The 22352-nt window shown below is 30.1% G+C and overlaps 1 protein-coding gene and 1 pseudogene across 1 annotated transcript; both read right to left on the bottom strand.

The window, feature by feature from the left end:
* Nucleotides 1-7951: 7951 nt before the first annotated feature.
* Nucleotides 7952-8923, bottom strand: LOC108559073 (nuclear receptor subfamily 2 group E member 1-like). Its single transcript, XM_017916212.1, has 4 exons — nt 8798-8923; nt 8479-8712; nt 8209-8389; nt 7952-8147 (listed from the first exon to the last, which is right to left on the bottom strand). Exons 1-3 carry the CDS (start codon nt 8847-8849, stop codon nt 8238-8240), a joined length of 438 nt encoding a protein of 145 aa, XP_017771701.1. The 5' UTR covers nt 8850-8923; the 3' UTR covers nt 7952-8147; nt 8209-8237.
* An 8680-nt stretch (nt 8924-17603) lies between these two features.
* LOC108559048 lies at nt 17604-18512 on the bottom strand (annotated as a pseudogene).
* Between the last annotated feature and the right edge of the window lie 3840 nt (nt 18513-22352).

Below are 22352 nucleotides of genomic sequence, written 5' to 3'. Positions count from 1 at the left end.
TTATTACTTCCAGGTTGGTGTTGAACATTGAATTTGTAGTTTTGGATTCTCAGGCACAGTCGTTCTATTCTTGCATTCGGTGCTGATGTTGGATTTTCTAATATGATTATGAGTGGTTTGTGGTCCGTTAGTAAATCAAATACTGTTCGGAAAAGATAAATTCTAAAATGTTCAATTCCCCATGTTATTGCTAGTGTTTCCTTTTCAATTTGACTGTAACGTTGTTCGATGCTTGTTAATATTCTACTTGCATATGCTATGATTTCGACGTTGTTGTTAGGTCTTCTTGTGATAAGACGGCACCCAGTCCATGAGGGCCAGCATCTACATGATTTTTTGTTCTTTTCTTGATGTTAAAGTATGCTAAATTTTCAATCTTAGTAAGTTGTTGTTTGATATCTTAAAAGTTTTTTTGATGTTCTTTGGACGATTGAAATTTGCTTGATTTTAATGTTAGTTTTCTTAATGTGTTGGTATTATTTGTTAGGTTTGGAATACATTTTCTAATATAGTTTAACATCCCTAACAGGCTTCTCACTTCAGAAGTATTTGCTGGAGGATCCATGTTAATAATCGCTGCTGTTTTGCTTGGATCTGGTATGTATCCTCTATTTATAAATGTGCATCCAAAGAAAACTATTTTGTTTGTTGCAAATTCACATTTGTCGATGTTTATTGTTACGTTTGAATCTTTTAATGCTTGTAAAACCCCTATTACAGCTTTATCATGTTCCTCTATTGTTATCCCATAGTCTAATATGTCATCACTATAATTGATAGCATTGAGTATGCTTGCTATTTGTTGTTGTAGCAGTTTTTGGAATATTTCTGCTTAGTTGATTCCAAAATTAAGTCTTTTGCATCTGAAGAAACCAATATGTGTTGAAAATGTGGATGTTAAACTCACAGTGTTTTGTGTTTAGGATGATGTTAACTAGGTTTAATTTTCTTGATGTCTGGTAGCTCAGGATATTGCTACCATTTCCTTCTATTACAAATACCATATCTTCTGTTTGTTTCTGCTTTGTTTGTAGCGTCGCTTGGAAAATTTTCCAATGATATTCAATTTGTTCGTGGTATTATATGGGAGAATGTTGGTTGTGTTATCTCTTGTTAATTTTACTTTGTTATCTTTTTCTAGTTTCTGAAGAGCTCTCTTGTTAATTATATTTACTGTTGATCCTGTGTCAATGATTAATTTTATTCTCACATCATTCAGGAGGATTGTTGTTGCTGGAATTTGCATCTTGATGTTACTGGTGTTATTTTAAAAGTAGCTTCTGAGTCTTCTTTTTCTTCTTCTTGTTCTGAGTCATTGTTTACATTTCTGACATGCTTTATTTGTACTATTGATGTTTTAGATAGGCATACCTTTGAGAAATGTCCTTTTTTCTGTACTTGTGGCATGTTGCTTCCTTTGCTTGGACAATCATCTCTGTAATTTTTGTGCCACGGATTTCTTACATGTTTTGCTATATATTCTGTTGACTGTTATTCTATGAACGTTGTTTGTTCGGTGTATGTTGTTTATTCTGTGTCGATTTTCCTTGATGTTTTAGCAAGTTAACTTCCTTTGACATCATTTGTATTTCTGTTGTTTCATATGACCTGCTTATTGAGAGAAGTACTTCCAGTGTTATTTGTCTAGTTAAGGCATGTTATCTGATCTTGTTGTTACTTGTTTCTTCAACTATTTGCTGCAATATTCACGATCTTCATCTAAGAAATCGCATGTTTTTTTTAAGTTTTCGTTGTCTTATGTAGAATTGATCTACTCTTTCATTCTGGAGTTGAACGCATTTCCGAAAGTTGTATGTTTCGTAGATTATGTTGGCTTTAGCTTTGAAGTATTTGTTTAATGTTGCTTTTACTTCTTTATATGGAGATAATGGGGGAGTTTGTTCTGGACACTTTGGTAAAGATTTGTATAAATCGTACAGTTGTCCACCACCTATGTGTAGGAGTGAAGCTCTTTTCCTATCCTCGTTGTTGATTGCTGCTGAAACGAAATTTCAAACCTGTCGATCCATCTGTCCCATTTCATTGAAAGACTGCTAATATCTCTCCCATATCAGTCCAATTTTTTCCCTGGAAGAAACAAAAATTGCTATTTTCTCCTGACTTTTCTGCTACTGTCCCTTTCAATTTTCACAGTCTTTTTTATCCTCGTCGCCAAACTTTTGTTGTGTTGTTGTGAATTTTAATGATACTCCACTCGTAATCATTTATTAACTGTTTATTTTCGGACCTGTTCTTTTCTCTAATCTTTTGTTTTTATTTTTCTACTAACTAGATATTTCTAGGTGTGTAAGTATGGTGGCATACTTAGACACAACACCTTCCATCACTGCTCATCAACGTTTGATCAACGGTCAATTTCGATGGAAAAAACAAGGGGTGCTCTTTTTTCACGAAATTCTCCAGTCAACGTCCCGCCGATAATACTGGAGGGACGTGAGTTGGAATGGGTTGGAGAAATTAGTTTCCTTGGAGTATGGCTGGACAGTAAACTTGCTTGGAAAAGACATCTGGAAAATACACTAAAAGCATGCGAAAAGGGAATCAACATGCTGTAACGTGGTAAAGTAGACAACGCTGCAACTACGCTCCACGGTGCGACTATGCTTCCAAAATTCCTGGGAAATTGCATCGAACCGCGAAGGAAGACGGGTCAGGTCTCCAGTTGAGAAGATTTGTGATATATTTGTGTGCTCCAAGGGGACGGTGTTGGTGCTCTAGAGGAGACAAGGCCCATCGTTGGAGAAGAAGTTAATAGAGTTCCTCCTCTTAATAAAATGAAGTGGCGCACTGAATCTTCCCACGTCGGGACTCACGACCCAGCCGGCTTGAAGATTTTTTTACATTTGCATTTTTTCGTACACGAAGCACCCGTCGTGTTACAAACACGACCAACAGAGCGTGATTAAGAAGATCAAGACGTGTGGAAGAGTAGTATAATTGTAATTAGAAGGTACTATTTTTGAGAAGTTTATTTTTTTGTTGGTACGGTTTATTCAGAACGATAGTCATTCATTTTTTTTGTTAATATTTATCAGTTTATATTTTTAAATTCGCTTTATTCAAGATTTAAAGACTTTTTTTTGGAGAAGAGTTGTTTTTCAATTTGATATACGTTAATTTTAATTTAAATATAACATGGAGGGAGGTGCGAAGACTCTCTAAAGATGAATGCGTCTATGAATTAAGGGTGTGCGGTGCAAGAGTTTTTGAGCATTTGACGCACCACCAGTTGAAGAGAAAACTTGCACCTCTTGTATCGCAGGAAACTGAGGATTTTTGAAATCATATAACGGCGCTGGCTTACGACTGGACCAAAGAATCAATCTGTAAGCAAAAGATCGATTTGTTGGCGGATTTAGTAGAATGTTGAAAGCTCTTATGAGTCAAATACAGCAAAATGCATAGAAACCAAGCTTGTCCATTGAAACTATGGCGGAACAATATAAAACAAGGCTGGATTACTTGAAAGTGGCAGTATCCACGAAGTGTGATCGTTTGCAAGATATTACAGATACAAAAAGGAAAATACCAATTGCTAGTGGCTCACAAGAATCTTCTAATTATAAAACAAAACAAAAAATAAGACAGTATATGAATAAGTGATTTTTTTGCAATTATGCTGACGTTATATAACAAACTGCCTACACAAATTATGGATGAAGAGAAGTTGAGCACGATGAAGCGAAATCTTCATCCATATTATATCGAAAGACTGTATTTTGATGGAATATACACGTTGGAGGAATTGCAAAATCGATGCAGGCGATTAGAGGCTAATAAAATATCAGCGGAGAAATCACGTAAGGAGAGTGCGGAAACGGCGGGATTAAAATTTAAATCGGATTCCTCATACGATGTACAGGTACCAACATCAAGAAATAAACTTAGCTGTTGGAATTGCGATGGAACCATTCACTCATTCAGAAACTGCAATCGGGCAATATCGCTATGTTCAAGATGTAATAGGACGGGAACCCCTCTTGCTCTTTTTGTAACAAACCGGGAAACTCAAACGCGAGGTCGTAAGTCGTCGCAGCGAACCTCGTGCTCATGCCCTCTCATATATAGTGGCGAATCATGCTCGGCATGTGAATTCTCATAGATTGACTAACTTCCCGAACGACGATCACCCCTACTTACGAATTTCCATTGGTAACATGGCGTTTGTTTCAATTCCGGAAACTGATTTTTGTGTTAAGCAATATCCTAAGTACAGTTCAAAGATTAATAAATTGCGTCCTGAACTGGAAACATTTGTATTCAAGTACCTGGATGATATAATAATTGTTACGGAGGATTTCCCCTCACGTTTACGTTGCTTGCTACGTATTTATAATAAAATTAAGAGATCGATTTTTATTGTAAGAAGATCTTCTGATTTGTAAAACAAATCAAATATTTTATAAATTTTATAATTTTATCATGAAGACTACTTATGCTGCTCTTTCATAAGATTCTTTCTCAGATTGAGCTACCGGAATGAGTACACAATAAGAGTGTGGATTAAGAACATAAGTATTAGAGTTAACAAAATTATACGGTTGTTGCATTGAACATTCTTCGTCATCTTCTGCGTAAGTAATCAATTTTCTTTTGTTGAAAATAACCGTCTTTGTATATAAACGTTCAGAAATATTAAATAGTTGTAAATTAACATCCACGTTTGGTTCAATTTTTTTGAAGACATTGGAAATGTTCTTTTCTAATTCGGATATATCAAAATAGAAGACTCAACAATTCTACAGTCTTACTCATCGAGACAACTATTGATGATATATCATTAGTCAACGTCATCTTTTGAAATTAATGATAAAATAATTAATACAACAATATATTCGAATTGCAACATAATTACCTGAGTATACAATTTAATTAAACTTTGGTGCACATATTCCAATGGATTGCAAAACACAAGTGCAAGAATATCTGTGGATACACGCCTTACATTTCCTGCAGTATAATTTGTAACTGCAAGAGATCCCCCTGAATCCCGAAATAACACCATCACAAATCAAATATCTCAGTCTATGTGTGTATAGATCTTAAGTTATTAATTTCACAATCTAATTTTCTATGTAATATAACAGTAAACAAAATGTAATTTCAATAAATTTTTAATTAAAATCTTTGAATTTTTTTTATACCAATAGCTTTATATAATAGACATTTATTATCAATTGAGATGCTTGAATTTCTGCCTAATATCCAGAATTTCCTGTGTTCCAATTTCAAATTGATTACCTTATTGAGGCATGTGCGGGTGACATAAATGATATTTAACCATTTTAATTCATCATTTTTCTTATATAAACCAAAATTCGACTAAACATCGATTAATAAAATCAGATAGTTTCAAAATTTATGATTATTTCTGTGATAGCTCAGAATTAAATTTGTTTAATCATAATTTCCCCTTTTTTTAATCATGATACTAAAACTGATCATTTTCAATTGTTTTAAGTTAAGCTTCGATCAGTCCGTATTTTTTTGCTATCGCTGTTTGGAGATCTTCTAGCGAAATAAAAATAATTACGGAATTGTTTCGAAATGATGACGGAATAAAGTCGAATTTAAAAAAAAAATGTTTTCCTTAGTTAGACCGGAGACTTATTGAGAGATGTGTTATATTTCGGCTCGAGAAGTATAATTTACTACAATAATATGTATGTACTAAATACGAAACCAAAAATCTAAGTGCGTGAGGTTGAGAAGTCAACCAACTACAGTCCAAGTAGTAATATATGTACGAAAAAAAAAAGTGTTCTAATTTTATAATTTCTCTATTAAATTTCTTTTGAGAATTTTCAAAGCACAAAACCGGGCTAGCTGAAGCAGGACTATGTGTTGTATTTATTTTAAACGATTATTTCAAAAAATATTGAAAATAGATATATTTTTGGGAAAATTTTGTAGAAAATCGAAAGTTTACTTAACAAAATTATTAATTGATCGAAATTTTTGTTTGTATAATCAAAATGAAGTCATTGTTGTTGGGAATAATAAAATAAATGAATAAAATGTAGAATTTCATTTAAAATACAATCAATTTATTAAAAATATAACAAAAATACAATACTAACAATTTTCTTCTTTAATTTACACGCTCTTTTCCATCGTACACTGCTCGTTCGAACATTTAAACTGTGCGTGGCCACATTTTCCGTTGAGAAAAAAGTCTTCAATAATTGTTTTCATGCATAAAGCGACCTTATCCTCGACATCATCATCGTCCATGGACTTGCGTTTCAGCGAAATCTATTCAGTTTTAATGTTTTCTTGTTTCATCTCAACTTCCTGCTTGATCTCAGGATCATCATGATAATCAAATTTAATGTTAACATTATCATCAACTTCCATCTTGGCAACAAAGAGTTCATCGCAAACATTTGCTTGCTTAATTTGTTGAATATCGCCTGCATTTTTTTTTTCTATCCTGAACAATCCTAGCAACTTCTTTCTGGATCTCGAGAAATTCATTCTCTCGCACTCTGGTCCTACTTCAATTATATATCAGTAACAGAATATTGAGTGAGTTTCTTACAAATAATTGTATTATATAATTGAATAATAATTAGCAAAAAATATATATGTTGTATTTGTTGTATCTATAAATTCGATTGAAATACATTTTATAATAACCGATTTTCGCTATTATAATTGTCATTGTCAAATTTTCGTTTTTTTATAGAAATTATAAAGTATACATCATTTATAAAATAAATATGTTTTGGTACAAAGTATATAGTCGACAGGCTAACAATTTTTATAGGTCAACTGGTTTAGGCTCTGGTGCATCCGATAAGTTGTATCAGTGCAGCAAAAGGCACATTGTCGTATGAACACACGATGAAAGATGGTTTCGGTATATTAGTGTATGTACACAAGATTAACTTCTGCTACAAATTTGACAAAACTTAAAGACTGGACAAATTTACAAGAAATTTGTTTCTCAGGTAATAAGGGTATATAAGAAGGAAACTTAAATAGGTAAGCTAGATATCTATCTATTTCCCCGTAGTAATATTTAATGTTAAATAACTTCATTTAACACGTTGACGCCGGCGTGAATTACCGGTGGGTCATGCATTTTGTCAAAAAGAACATCAAATAACTTTACGTCAATTACAAACAATAGAAGCTATTACTATTCTTATACATTTTTGAATAATTATAAAACAAATTAGAACAATACGTGATATTATAACAAAATATATGAGTGTTGTATAAAATAAATTGCAAGAAACATTTTTAATTTTTATTCAATTATACTTGCCGCTTTTCAACTCCTAAGCAATCTAAGCACAATGGCATTGAAAATATAATAAGGTGTATATTATCATCAGCAGATATTATTTCAGAAAAATGTATTGCTAATTTATTTATTTAAATAGCATACATGTATAGCTTGAATATGCACAGTGATCCATTATTATTCGTAAAACTATTGTTTTGTAATATTATTGACATAGCAATAATATTATCCTTTTCTGTACTCGTCCGTTCAGCTTCGCATGTGCGTTCTAATTCCAAATATCGATGATAATTGGAAATTATATTACAGTACAATATTTTCAATAACTGGTACGTAAAATATATAACGAAATGTTTTTAATTTAAAAATATTCTAGAAAACTCAAGAAATTTGTTTTAGTACCTTAAAAATGTAATTAGGAATGTTTGCGAGCTGTCCTGAAAATTTGGCGCCCATGAATAATGCAACTCTCTTCAAAAGAAAATAAACGTGGAAGCAAAATTGCCTCCAAAAGGCTTTTTTCATTCATTATATATTAGATTAATTTATTTACTAATTATAATATAATATAATTAAAATATAATATTATACACACACAAATAAATTTTAACAAATAATTTAAGATAAATCACATTGACCTATATTTGTATTATAGAACAAAGATTTTTTACAGTATATATTATAATAAAAATAAAATAAAATCCAAAAAAGGTAACATAACATTTTTTTTCGGACTGCCGAAAACCTTATACAGACAAAAACCACTGAAATTGCTCATTCTTTATCGCGTTTAGACATATCCAATGATTGCATCAGTTCTGAGAAATCTATGATGAGGTACTGCCATGCTCCAATTATGAATTATTCCTTCCAACTAGATTAAAACAAAATATGTTGCTCTTCCATTCAGAGTAGAATGAAGTCTAGCTACTTACTTATTCTAGGTTTTGTTGAACTGCAGAAGCTAACAATAATAAGATTGGAATAGGTCGAAGGAAACTTGGATAATTAATATAAAAAATATCCTATGTCCTTGTGTGATTTGTGAAGATAAATTGGAAATGGCCAAATCTACATGTAATGGTAGATTTCTTGGATCACGTTCATGTTGAATAGCTTTAAAAGTACAAACAATTGTGATCAGGCTAATTTGATATATTGCAAGTAATTAAGTATACGAATATATATTTAAATGATTGAATTACCATCTATGTTCATCCCAACTTTCTTACACTTCATCATGCGACAGGCACGACATTGGTTCTTCCTCGTCTTGTCTATTATACAACACTTTAAGTCTTTCGCTTTACAGATGTATAACCGATTTCTGCGAATGGTTCTCTTATAAAAACCAGCGCATCCGTCGCAAGCATATATATTGTAATGCTTTCTAGAAGAAAAATCACCACATACCTTGCATGTAATATCCAAGATTCGATCTGCAAAACGCAAATATTTAAAAATCAATTCCTTAATTATGTAATCTAAAAATTCAGTGCAGACTTATGGGTTATAGCGACTTACCTGACGTAGACAATCTTGTATCAACTTCTTCGCTTCGCTTGTGCATATCCATATTCAGATAAGTGTTTGCTAATCCTTGTAAAGCGTACTACACTTAATGTATTTTTGTTGGAGTAAAAACTGGAATCATACGAATTTCGTTTCTGACTGTTTTCTTTTTCCGTTCGGTATTTAAACGATCTGGTTTTTAAAGTAGGGATTGAGGCCGCTCGGGATTGGATGGCGCTGACAAAGTGACTCCTCCCACATTTACGACCAGCCATCCCTTACATGAACTTTCAGTGTCATTCATAAAAAATATAATTTGTTACAATTATAGATTTGACAAAATGCATTTTAATTAAATAAATAAGTAGAATTTTCAGTACCTGCTCAAAACATTTAACACTTGTAACATTCTACAAAAAAAATACTATTATCGCTCAGATTATTCAAAATAAAAATGATTATAACTGATGATAATACTTAAATGGGAATACATAAGGACATTTTTCAGGTTCTAATAATAATTAATATATTAAATAATAATCAAGTAAATAAAAACAAACAAAAAATGAGAATTATTTTAAAATTTTTAAACAGCTCTAAATCAAAACCAAATAAAAATTTTAAAATTTAATCATTCCATGGTTATTAACATAAATAAAGTTAAAAGTACATTTTTTTTAATCCAGATACAATTATAGTAGTTAATGTTAATGAAAAATAACTAAAAAATGTCATTGAATAACAATTTAAAAAAAAACTTTCAAATGCTCAATTTTAAATTACAGCATAATAATATTCCAATATTTATCAAATTAAAAAAACAAAGAACAAAAATGTTCATTAACTAATAATTATAAAAATATATTACAAAAACCGTTGGTATTATTTAATAAGTTGGTATATGTAATATATTTTTAAATAATTGTAGATTAAAGTGATATCGTTTTTTTTTACTACCTTGACTATGCGGTTTAATTATTTTATAATATTTTTGACATGCACGGCATTCAAATAGTCGCCGAAACTTAAAAAAACTATACATTTCCTCTGTAAAATAAAGCAGAAATCCATGACAAATATCTATTAATTAAGATCAATATTAAATTGTTAATTTTATATATAATTTTTGTATTGCAATTATTAAGCATATTATTATTACCCAGTATTTACTACAATATAATTTAGTTTTGTTGTAGATTTAATTTTTATTTAATAAATGTTTCAGAATCAACTTGTGAATATTTTAAAACTATAAACTATACAAAATAAAACGAACATAATTAATCATTAAATTACAATTATTAATATTATATAAATAAACTTCAACTACTTCTCACCAAAATATATATATGTTAAAGCAATAATAAGAAATAGTTGAATCTAACACAGTCTTAATATAAATATCACGAGTATTGAATCTTAAATTTATAATTTGTTGAGATTCGTACTGACTTGGAATATGCTCATATTAATTCTATAAATAAACTTTAACTATTTCCTTCAAATGATAGAAAATATTTAGAGCTAATATCACATTGTCACTATCACATTATTATAAATACAATTATTGATTACCAATATTATTTAGATTTATACATGTCACTCAGGACATATTCCATTGATACTTGTCCTATTGTTTCCTTAAAGAACAGGTCCTCAATGACATTAGCTCGAACTCTATCCATAGAGTTCAAAAGGTCAACGATAAAGGTAAATCTATTTGTCTCATGGGAATAAGTTTATCGGATATATACATGTAAAGAGATATGTGCTCGATTAAACATGTCAACTACTTGTGACTTATTAACCAATCGATCCCCTTCTCCATCGCGGACTGTCATGAAGCATCTATATACACATACTTCTCTATGAGATAAATATTCCTGATGGTCTAGCCTCAGTTTGAGGTAATCCTGTATACACATTTGTATATTATTTATGTCCTCGAGAAATACGACGTGATTGGACAAGTTCATTAAAATTAATATCAATATATTGCGAAGCTCCAATAATAAGTTCTTTCCAACGAGACTTCGACAAAAAATGGTCTTGAATTGGCAATGTTGTTAAACTGCTCATTTTTTCAACCACTCTATCGTCATAAACAACAGTTTAGCTGCTCTCTCATTCAATGATACCTGTAGAGCAAATGGGGCAATTGGTATGGGTAGGATATTTACACGATAACGGACGTAAGGGCTTGCTGCAGCAAAATGATAAAATTGCTGCATGGGTGGAAATGGTATAGGTGGAATTAATGCACTCGAATAGATACGTTGCATTTGCTGTTGGTACATACAAACATATTAATATTAGTAAAATTACTTAAATATATCTAATTAAATGTTTTTGTCCATGAAAATATTGTAATTACCATCTTTGTTCATCCCAACATTATGATATTTTGTAAGACGACAGGCTCGGCTTTGGTTCCTCCTAATCTTGTCAATTATAAAGCTTTACATACGTATTTTCGATTTCTACGAATCGTCCTTTTGAAAAATCATGCACATCCATCGCAGGCAAATATGTTATAATGCTTACCGGTTAAAAACTCAAATCAAAGAACTATATACTTTTCATGTACATAAAGACAATAAAACTAATGAAAATTCGTTTGTTTCTGTTCTGAGCCGTGCTATCCTAAATATCTTTAAACTTAGACGTTTAACGTACGAATAAAACATAAGTTTTTTTATTTTCGTATATGTCAATCATTCCGAAATTCACTATTTTATACATATTTCAGGACACAAAAGGATTAAAAATTGATTTCTAATCTTTTCAAATTTAAAGCGCAGATGCCACGGTTATGATCATATCGTTAGAAAGATTTACACAAAAAAGTCTCATTTTTTCTTATAAAAGCGGTATTTTATTTTAAAGTTGTTGGAGTATTTATTAATATATTTCATGCACTAGCAAATTTGCAATCAATTATGTTCATTATTTATATTTAAAATATTGTAATAAATATAAAAAATATAGTAGCGATTTAAGATATATAAAAAAATATATAAAATAATAATATTTAAGAAGAAAATTGCAGAAATTCAATTATCATTATTTAATTTTAAATATTTGTTTTTCTTCATAACATTATAAAATGAATTTTGTCTCCAAGTACCTGCTCTAGAACAAGGTAAGTACATTGTTGTAAACCGAGAATATTTTCCTTTCTAAAGTTAAAGTGTTTTAGTGCTTGTAAATAATATCCTTCCGCACTAATACATTTTTTAGTACTTTTTTGAGAAAATTGCAAAAAAAAATATATTGTAAAAATGTAAAAATACGATAATGACGGTTTCAATAAAGATTAAAATTATTACTTAGGTTTTCTTAAGTGAAAACGCATCTATTTATTTTGTTGAAAAACTCTACTTTTATTCAATTAAATAATCATTAAATAATGATGGGAAACATTAAGCGACTGCTTCAATTATCATATTTATTCACGAAAAGCAATTAATATTTATTTACTATTTTCATTGGCTCTTTCGTTATTATAAACCAATTTAAATGGTAATTACTCTTTCCTATACAATTTCTAGAAAAATATAATAATGCCATACAAAGCACATTCACCCCTCAAAGAGCTAATAACTTAAAGTGAATGAATGCGCAATCAATCTGTTTTAATATGTATACAAAAAACGTCATTTATGTGCTTAATTCAAATTACATCCGAATTGACGATAAGAATTGTATTTGCCTAAAGACATACCATAGTCTTTCACCTTTCGGACTATATAGGGGAAATGGATTAGAATGGCTGCGATTGCAATGAGTTCCTCCATTCCTGGCAGGTCATTACAATAGTTTATGTTGCGGTGGTCGTGGCTTGTTGAACGGTCACAGTCTGACGATTTATGTTCTGAGCATTGAATTCCTTGTGACATCGGTAGGAATATATGGCTTAATAATACAGTGTTGAAAAGGCTGGTCACTTCATTATGTTCCCTTCTGTATCACGCAGAGATTTCTGTGGTATTGAATGGACGACCTATCTGGATCTGCAGTAAGGATATCGTGGTATGAAATCATGTTGATGGGGTGATCTGTTTGGAAGCGCAGCTGTGCCAAACTCGGATCGTCTGGGTAAGCGCCGTCTAGCACTCGCCTATTAGCGAGTGTGTGTGTACATGTGCATATATCAGCCTCGGCGGAGGAATGGGCGGACGGTAAGCAAGCCTCCTTTGTTGTTTGACGATTTGTAGGCCACTCCATTATCCTACAAAAAGCATAGTCAAAACGCAACAAAATGCTCCTGGACTTTACGACTCTCTTTCCTCTCGAACATCACAACACCGTCATCTTGTTTGGTTTATAGCTTAGCACAAAATATCAATTTAATTCAATATTTATAATGTATACTTTAAATTATAGTCCTCTAAACTAGGATAAGAGAAGTGCACAACAGTCATAGATTCCAAGAAAATATGACAAAAAATTCAAGAAAATAATCGCGGTCTTATGAGTTTGCCAGTCTACACAGAAATTAAAATGCTCTTGATTGTTACTATTCGTTGTCATTTTATTGGCAGTAATGTATGTAGATATTCATTTATATATGCTCATTAATTAGTAATAATATATAAACATTTTACTTGAATTCCTCCTTTTGATGAAAGTCGGCTATTACTATTTTTCTTTGAAGATTTGTCATGTGGATTTGCAAGAAGTAGTGTGCAGATTTGGACGACGCAGACAATAAAATTTTGGACGTCGGTAGAAGTTAAAAGGAGTCAAAAGGAAAGGATTACGCTACATGTACTGACCTAATCACAATGCATTTGCTGTATTAACAAAACACCCCCATTTTCTTTATTTTCTTTTTAGTTCTTGCTTCAATATTTTACCTGTTCTTTTGATGCATTCCGCCACCACCAAAACTAAATCCTTTCACTGTCGTATGTATGTGCAGATTTGGATGCCGGCTGCAATGCTCAGAAATGAGCGACCGTACATAAATTTGATTAACGTACAACTTAATGTGGTGAAATGAAACAAATAATATTATGATTTCAATTATTGATAGTTTATTATACAATATCTAGGCAATATGTAGAATTAGAGATCAGTAAAGTGAATTGAACTAATTAAACTATATAGTGGAAACATGAAATAAATTACAATAAATTTAGTTTTTTTTTATAATAATCGTATAGTTTTTCGTCTTCCAATGTTTTTGTGTTTTTTGTTTTATAGCACTGATATACATGGGCTAATACAAATTTATAATTAATAAATATGATAAAAATTCTATATCAATATATTATGTTTATTTTTATTGTTTACTTATAATTAAATTTCATTGTGTCGACAGGACACAGCTAAATATGCAGGAGTTGCCAGACGGAAGCTCATTATTGGAAGAAAAAAAAGAAGAAATTTAAAAGTAATAACTAGAACGACGGCTTTAATAAATAAAAAAAATAATTTAAATGAAATGTGTCCTGATCAGTCGAAAATAATGTTACATTAAAATTGATATTACATATTTCTTAATCATATTCCGAGAGCACCGGTAAGGTAAATTTAATATATTGAGTGAAAATACCTATGCTTCTTTTATAAAAGTTTATTTTTTTTTAACAATTATTATTTAATTTAAAAAATACTTATTCATTTTTAATTATAATAGACTGTAGAAGAAATATGTATATATAAATATATGTATTATTATTAGAACCTTATTTAGAATATAATATGTGTGAATTCATCCTAAAATTATACCTTATAGTGTCATGCTGATAGTCGTACCGAATGGGTAAACATACAAAGGCATTTTAACATTATTGACCCAGCAATATATTTTAAAGAAAGATTTACCATTGAAAATTCGTAGTAAAATTCACCTTTTGCATATTAGAATTTATAAAAAAGCTCTCCCGTTGAGACCTGGTAGTTAATTTCGGCTTATATTAATCGTATAATTGTCCAGCTTTGTTTGGATTTTTGTGCTAATCTACCCAAACACAAATTCAACTTAGGATCATTAGTATTATGTGTCACTATTCCCAGATTTCGCATTATCTTATAGTAGCAAAAATTCAGGTGTTATATAAAGCCTACAGATTTCAACATCGGCCAAATTAAATCTCTCTTGTTTGCTTTGTTTTCTTTTGTTATTCCAGTAAAAGCCCTCTGGATATTGGCTTCGGGAATCAGTGTGATGAATGGTGGAAGGCAAGGCGGGAGAGAGTGTTCTGTTAAACGGTGGTATCGCTAAACACCCCTAAGAAGGCTTACTAGTTTGATCCTGTGCCTGATCAACAGTTTTTTTTGTCAGTGTCAGGAGATTATAGATACATGGCTTCTTGTTTTCTAGCCTTTAGGCGTTTTAGTATCTTTTATTTTGCGGTTTGATTCTGAAGAGAAAGAAAACTCACTGATGGTAAAATATCTTTTTCACTTCGATTCACTTGTTTTGAATAAAATCAATATGTTACTTTTCTCTTCTTTGAATTACTGCATGTCTTATATTAAAAATTGAAAACAAATATTAATGAAAATATATAAAAGATAAATTGTTATTTTTTTAATTTCAATATATCCTCCTTCCACAGAGTTCTTTTTTTGTGGTAAAAAGTTATATTGTGTTGGTAGTAAAAGAACAATTATTTGCTCGAATGACCATTCTTCAAAAAGCTTTGATGCCGCCCTCCTAAAATTGTAAAAAGAAGCTGCAACGGCAATGCACTTACACGTTAAATTTGCGTAAATTTAAAGCCGACATTTATATTTCAATAAAATTAAAACCATACCTGCTCAAATATCGGTTTTTCAAGACTTAAACACAAGAGCTGCTCTTTCATTTACTAAGAATATATGATATTAGATATATTTTAAAGGGTACCAGCGGCAGTAAACTATTACCTTAAGAAACCTGTTTATCATTGTTTCACAATAATGGCAGTTGCGAGTCTTGTTTATATAATCTGCGGTTCGCGGCTTTTAAGTTCATTGACTACAAAATATACTTTTGGTAAACATTCTTGAAACAAGGTCCACGCGATTTAAATGTTAAGCAAGGTAACCGGGGATGTCGTCCCTTTCGATTTTCTTACCTCCTAAACCCGAATTTCTTGTAATTTGCCTGCTTCTTTGGGGGTTGTCATGTTATTATTGAAAGTTAATATAGGGACGAACTGTTTCTTAGGTAGGAATCACTGCATGTTTAATAAACAGAATAATAAAAATTAAAATGGCTTTTTGCGTTCTGTACATACCTGACTTTAAAACTAATAACCCAAAACCATTCTTTCATATTGTATTCATCTTATTTAACCCTGTTTTTTGCCAATGCGACCAGAAAATCCTTTCAATTATTTCCAAAACGCACATAAACTGAACATAATATTTTATGTATTAAAATTCATGATTTTAAATTTAAAGATAATTTGTTTGGAATTTATTTTGAATATATAATTAATGAAAATAAATAATAATAATAACAATTTATTGGCCACACAGTAAATACAAAAAAAATACATTCTATAAATAAATGATAATAAATCTCAAAATAAGTAAATAAATTCTAACATAAATTAACAAAAATATAATTAACGGTCTTTCCGCCCGGGAAATAAAACTGAATTGACCGTATATTTATAATCATTTAATAATAAATAAAATTATTAATTTATTATAATAATACTATTCTTATTATATTACCATATGATACTAAACATCAAGTAAAATTTGCAATTGCTTTTTCCATCGCCATTATGACGTTTAACTATTCCTTGATCCATCTGTAACGGATTATTTTTCAACTGCATAAAAAGAGACATGCTCTTCTGCTTATAATGCAATAAAAAAGGGGGTAGTGTCATAAATCATTATATAATATACTAGAAATTTTCGTAAAAATCCCTTCGGGCTGAAATAGTGGGAACAGAATGGACAATAGTGTATTCTGGTGCCAATCCAATCCGATTTTATAACAATGATGCTAAAATTATTAGTCATTTATTTTGAAGATTTCGATAGTTATAAATATTTATTTATATTTTTCAGTGTAAACTTTTGACGAACATAATAAAAACATAAATACTATGTAGGTTAATATAAAAATAATTAGAACAGATATTAATTGAATACAAAAATATTTTTAAGTTTTATTTTTTTTTGTCATTTTAATTAACAATGTAAAATAAATATATTTATACAAAGAAATGGTTTCGCTATATTTTTTTAATGTTGTTTAATAGTTATTAAAAAACAAATTATGCGGTCATACCCACATACTAACATTTTATCAGACTGCAAGTTCTGCATAGTTTTTTCTAGTCTTATGTGTAACGTACAGATACGTACTATTTGGTTTTATATACGTAAAACACATAACAATCAAATGTAAAAATATTGTAGTGTTTACCCGAGGAGTAATCACCACAAGTTAAATAAAATAAGGTATATCCAATATACAAGAATAAAATCTAAATCACTGCTTTGACTATTTAAATAAATATGCTTTTACTTTTTTACAATGTTTTCCTTAATCCTCTAATATTAAATAATAGCTATCACAGCCGTCTTTCTTGTAATTATTATTTTTTGGTCTATTTTTAACACGTTTTATTGTTTCATAAAAAAATGATGATACGTGCAATAGGAATTTGGCTAATGGTCTTTCTGAAGAATTGATGTTCCATTACTCTTGCATTGACATGGGCCCTCGAAACAGATCCATGATGTGCGTGAATTAGTTTATTTGTGTTAGATGCATTGCTAACATAAGAATGGAACTAGAGTTCCATGTCATTGTACATAGATACAATCAGGCTTCTGCTGGTTAGCAAAGTCCTTCTTGCTAACTGGCAAAATCTATTAGAAGGTATTGGGATGAACCGACTAAAAACATTTATTTCCAACTATTCTCCACAAGTATATGTATATCACTTAAATGTATACTTGTGAATATAGCGATGCTCTTTGTCCACATAAATTAAAAGGTTGTTGACCTTGCTGCTTGGTCATATAAATTAGTATGGCCTTGGATAATAGGTAGCGATGGAATATTTGCATAAGGCATCATGGAGTATTGTATGCGCCCCGCGAAGAGCGTATTATACATAAAATTTGCGGAGGCACCGTATTGAAGAGGTACAGGTGCTGGGTTCATTAGCGGAGTGATTATGGGAATGGGTATTAGTGACAGATGGCTACCATGCATTAAATTACGAGAATTAACGAAATGTTGTTGCCTTCGTATCGTGGAATTCCTTGGACCTCGTTCATGTTGAACTGCTGTTAAAAAGAAACAATAAGTAAACTAATTTGTTTATATTTTTATAATATAATTACCATCTCTATTCATACCCATTTTCTGGCATTTAGCCAGACGGCACGCTTTGCATTCATTTCTTCTAATTTTGTCAATAAAGCACATATTCTCCTCTTTAGCTTTACATATGTAATGCCTATTTCTGCGAATGGACCTTTTGAAAAAGGCCGCACAACCATCACATGTAAAAATATTGTAGTGTTTACCCGAGGAGTAATCACCACAAATTTTGCAGGGTATATCCAATGTACGACCTGAATAAGAATTAAAAATAAGTAAATAGCATATAGAATTATAAGGGGAGCCAATAGAAAATGTAATTTAAACATAAAAGAACTGCGCATTTTGCAGTTTTCTTAACAAGCGGGTTTATATTCCATTTATCAACTTACTGGTTGGTGTAGATCCCTTCTCAATTTCGTTATTTGATGTCATCATATTTGTAATTATCCTCGTATAACAATATGATAAAGTGCACACAACTTAACTATTTTTGTTTCTATCTGTACTGTATGTACTTGCTTCTGAGCACTACTGTTTTCCCTACAGTCTGCTTTTTTATTTTTACCCTGCTATTCAAATAAGTTTGTCAATATGTTCAGTGGTGGGAGAGTAACCGACCCTGACTGGATGTCCTTTACAAATCCCTCCCACTACTCCCTAGAGCGACTAATAGCCGAATAGTTGAGTCGCCCTACCCACGATTCTGTGGGCGTCGGTTCGGATCCAGATCAAGCCAGGCACTTTGTGAGTCCTCTCGGTGTTTGCAGCAATAGGGCCATCATTCATCAATAATGGACAGTTAAATGAAAGAAGTTCAGCAAATGGACATTCAGTCAAGTCGATGGACAAATAGTCATAGTCATTTTATTTATTTCAAAATCGACCTAGCAATAATCGAATTTCGGGGGCAGAAAGACCTATGCCCTAATAGCCCTTTGTATCAGTTAACTTTTTTGAAATTATATATATTTATTTTCTTCTTTTTATTTCTGTATATGTGTACGACTGATGCAATAATTATTATTATTATTATTCGATTTTCGAAAGAAATATTTTTAACGCATAAATATGCAGATTCAAATATTATTTCAATTTATACAATATTAATAATATATTGTATAAATTGAATTAAGCAGATCATATCTCTGTATCATATGATTTAATAAAACATGTTAACGAACTAAATTTGGATCAACAATGATAACCAGACTACACGTAATGCCATTTAAAATTTTCGGTTCTATGTGGATATTTTTTTTACAAAAATGAAAATCGCGTAAATACAGTCTGTAAGTACATAAAACGGAAATAATAGATATAAGTTTTGGAAATACATATTTATTTCATAAAATAATGATTACATTTCAGAAAACAAGAGTAAATTGATGATGATGATAATTTTTTATGCGTAAAATAGTATCGCGTTAATCCAGGGACGCCTGTATATAAAATTTGTTTCAATTAATAATTAATTAATAGTATTATAAATGTAGCCAAATCTAAATGTGTACTAAATATATAAATAATAATTATAATTACAATCAGATAATTGTCGTCCACAATTTATTGTCTAGAAGAAAAAAAACATAAATTGAAACAAAGATAAAAAAATATATATGAAAAATAGAAAATACATCAAAATAAAATAAATTAACAACTAAACACTGAAAATTAAATAATAATCTATCTACATAGGTTATCGACTTTAGTTTAATCGAAATAATGATGTGCAAAGTAGGGTCGATACGTGATCATTTCATTGATGATTTCTCCCCTATCATGTGATACTCCACACCGGAAATCCCTGCACAATAAAAAACAGGTATGAATTGACCCTAGTATGTTTACTTAAATACAACTTAATAAAATTCAGTAACTATAAGCAATTGAAAAATAAACTTGCAAAAACTACTACTTAGGTACTCTAACGATAATTTTATCAATATTTTTTTTAGAACACTATATAGAAAACATTTAAATAATAACAAAGAAATAAATAAACACAGAAACTAAAAATATCATCAAATTAAACAATATCTAACGTGGCTTAAACTTGGAAAGGTGACGGGAAAAATCTTTTTCGAAATTCTACTTAAAGAATGACAGCTATGAATGATATCTAACTATCAATAAATTGGTTTACATATATCTGCAAATTTCCCAAAATTCTAAAGATGATAGAAGAAAGCTCCCATAATGCTGTGAAAATAACGTGTGAAAAATTACTTCATTACTATTTTAGGTAAATACTTTAGACTAAAGTTTAAATAAAGAGGGATTGATGAACCTTCCTCAAATGTAGAAAGTAAGAATTAAGAATGGATTGACAATTTCAATTAGAATGATGTTTCCTATATTTCCACTTAACGCGGTACGAAATTTGTACTAAATGTAAGTTATTTTTTCTATTATTTATATATTAAAATATTTTGACCAAAATACTGTCCAAAGTTTTTCGGCTAAATATTTTTATTGTTATTCATTATTTCTCTTGTCTAGCTGCAATTTATACACGTTCACATATCATTTTCCTAGGTAGTATTCATTATTTAAAAATAGAAATGTTATACATATTAGAATGTTTTATAACAAATTTATTATCATATTTCACGAATACTGTAATTATTTAGAAAGTAAGTGTCTAATTTTTGGTTGCTTATGTTGTGTTGCTTTTAAACTTGATGGAACAGCTTCTTACCAAGTTATGACTTTTATTATTTCCCATAATACGAAATCCTTTCGATTTTAAAGGATAGATGTCGTTAGTTACAAAGTGAGTGTTGGTTTTGGGAAATTTATATTTACCTGACGCGTATAGAATGTCATTATACTATACGTTATATTAATCAAGATTGGCATATTCTCTGGAGATATGGGAAGGTTGCTTAAATAAATAAAATATACTAAAAATACAAAGACAGTAAACAAAAATTTAAAAACTTACATTCGATAATCGGGAGATCGTGTAATTCTTAAATGTTGATACCATGTTGATAATTAAATATGACATAGAGCTACATACTAGTTGAGAAACGTTTAATTATTAAACTATAATTAAAAATAATTTTAGAACAACAAAAAACAGGACAAATGTATTAAATAATAGTATAATACCAATAGATTTTTTGCATGTTTCATTTCAATATTTTATAACAACGCTAAATATTTATAAAGTCAAGATGCAACATTTGTTTATTTACGTAGATTATGCATCTCTATTTTGAAGAATGCATTGCGTAAAAGTGAATTTCTGTCCGTTGTCGGACATTCGCTGAAGATTCGGTTGTGTAATCAGATTCGTTGGAAGACGCCCCTCGGATGCGCTATACCCAGAACTCGGTGATTGCAATGGCTAACGACAAGAAGACGATCCATCCGTCAAAAGAGAATAATAACGTCGAATTTATGCACTCTTCCTTTACTCATTCTTCTCGGCTCATTCTCATAGTGCAATATTTAGAGTAGTTGTAATGCGGAAAATATCAATGGTTTCATTCTTAACATAGAAAAAAAGTGCGTCACAACACTTACACACCGATTTATCAATTCCGTGTCTGACAAATTATCTGCACTTTTAGTGTTATTGAACTCTGTTCCCGAATATTTCAAGAATATTATATTATTTTTATAACATTATATCATGTAGAAACTATTTATTTATTTGTTGATTAAATTAAAATCAATAATAAGAAATCCATAACTCTTAAATTCACAATCCAATAATTGAATACCACATTTCTATAAAATTTGTTACTTTTGACTAATATTTTCTATGTTAGTTAATTCCGAAATGTGGCAATCGCCAATAATAATTTGAGTTAATATTATAACATATATATTTATTTGCATTTGCATGTCCGAAAGACCTGACAATTACTAATGTGGATATTTATTTAATATTTATATGTTTATCTACTATTTAATTAATAAGTTAATAGAATTGTTTGTGCATGTATACAGTAAATTATATATATTATTGTTATTAATCTGAATATACTTCATCTAGCGCTCTTAAATTTACTTAATTTTCTGTTCAATTTGATTATTTATTTTGTATCTATTTTAATTATATTTGAGCAAGTTTGAGAGAAAAATAATTTTTGAAAGTATGTTTTCAATTATCTTTTTCTTTGGAAATAATATAATACTCACCTTTTGGCCAGCCTATCGATATATATTTTTATTATATGTTAAAATTTATTTATTCTTCTTCTTATGTATTAATGTTTGACCAATAAATTATTATTATTTTTTTTTTTTTTTGAAATACTC

This window comes from Nicrophorus vespilloides, unplaced genomic scaffold (assembly GCF_001412225.1).
Source record: "Nicrophorus vespilloides isolate i.1.1-1 unplaced genomic scaffold, Nicve_v1.0, whole genome shotgun sequence".
Classification (NCBI taxonomy): domain Eukaryota; kingdom Metazoa; phylum Arthropoda; class Insecta; order Coleoptera; family Silphidae; genus Nicrophorus; species Nicrophorus vespilloides.
The sequence above is the reverse complement of the archived record's forward strand: the minus strand, read 5'-3'. Positions and strand labels throughout refer to the sequence as shown.

What these genes read in the sequence shown, in the direction of transcription:
- LOC108559073 (XM_017916212.1), bottom strand. Translation starts at nt 8,849, where the DNA reads ATGGATATGCACAAGCGAAGCGAAGAAGTTGATACAAGATTGTCTACG. An exon ending in TACAAGATTGTCTACGTCAG is followed by an intron (nt 8,713 to 8,797) that starts GTAAGTCGCTAT and finishes TGCGTTTTGCAG; the next exon opens with ATCGAATCTTGGATATTACA. An exon ending in AGTTGGGATGAACATAGATG is followed by an intron (nt 8,390 to 8,478) that starts GTAATTCAATCA and finishes GTACTTTTAAAG; the next exon opens with CTATTCAACATGAACGTGAT.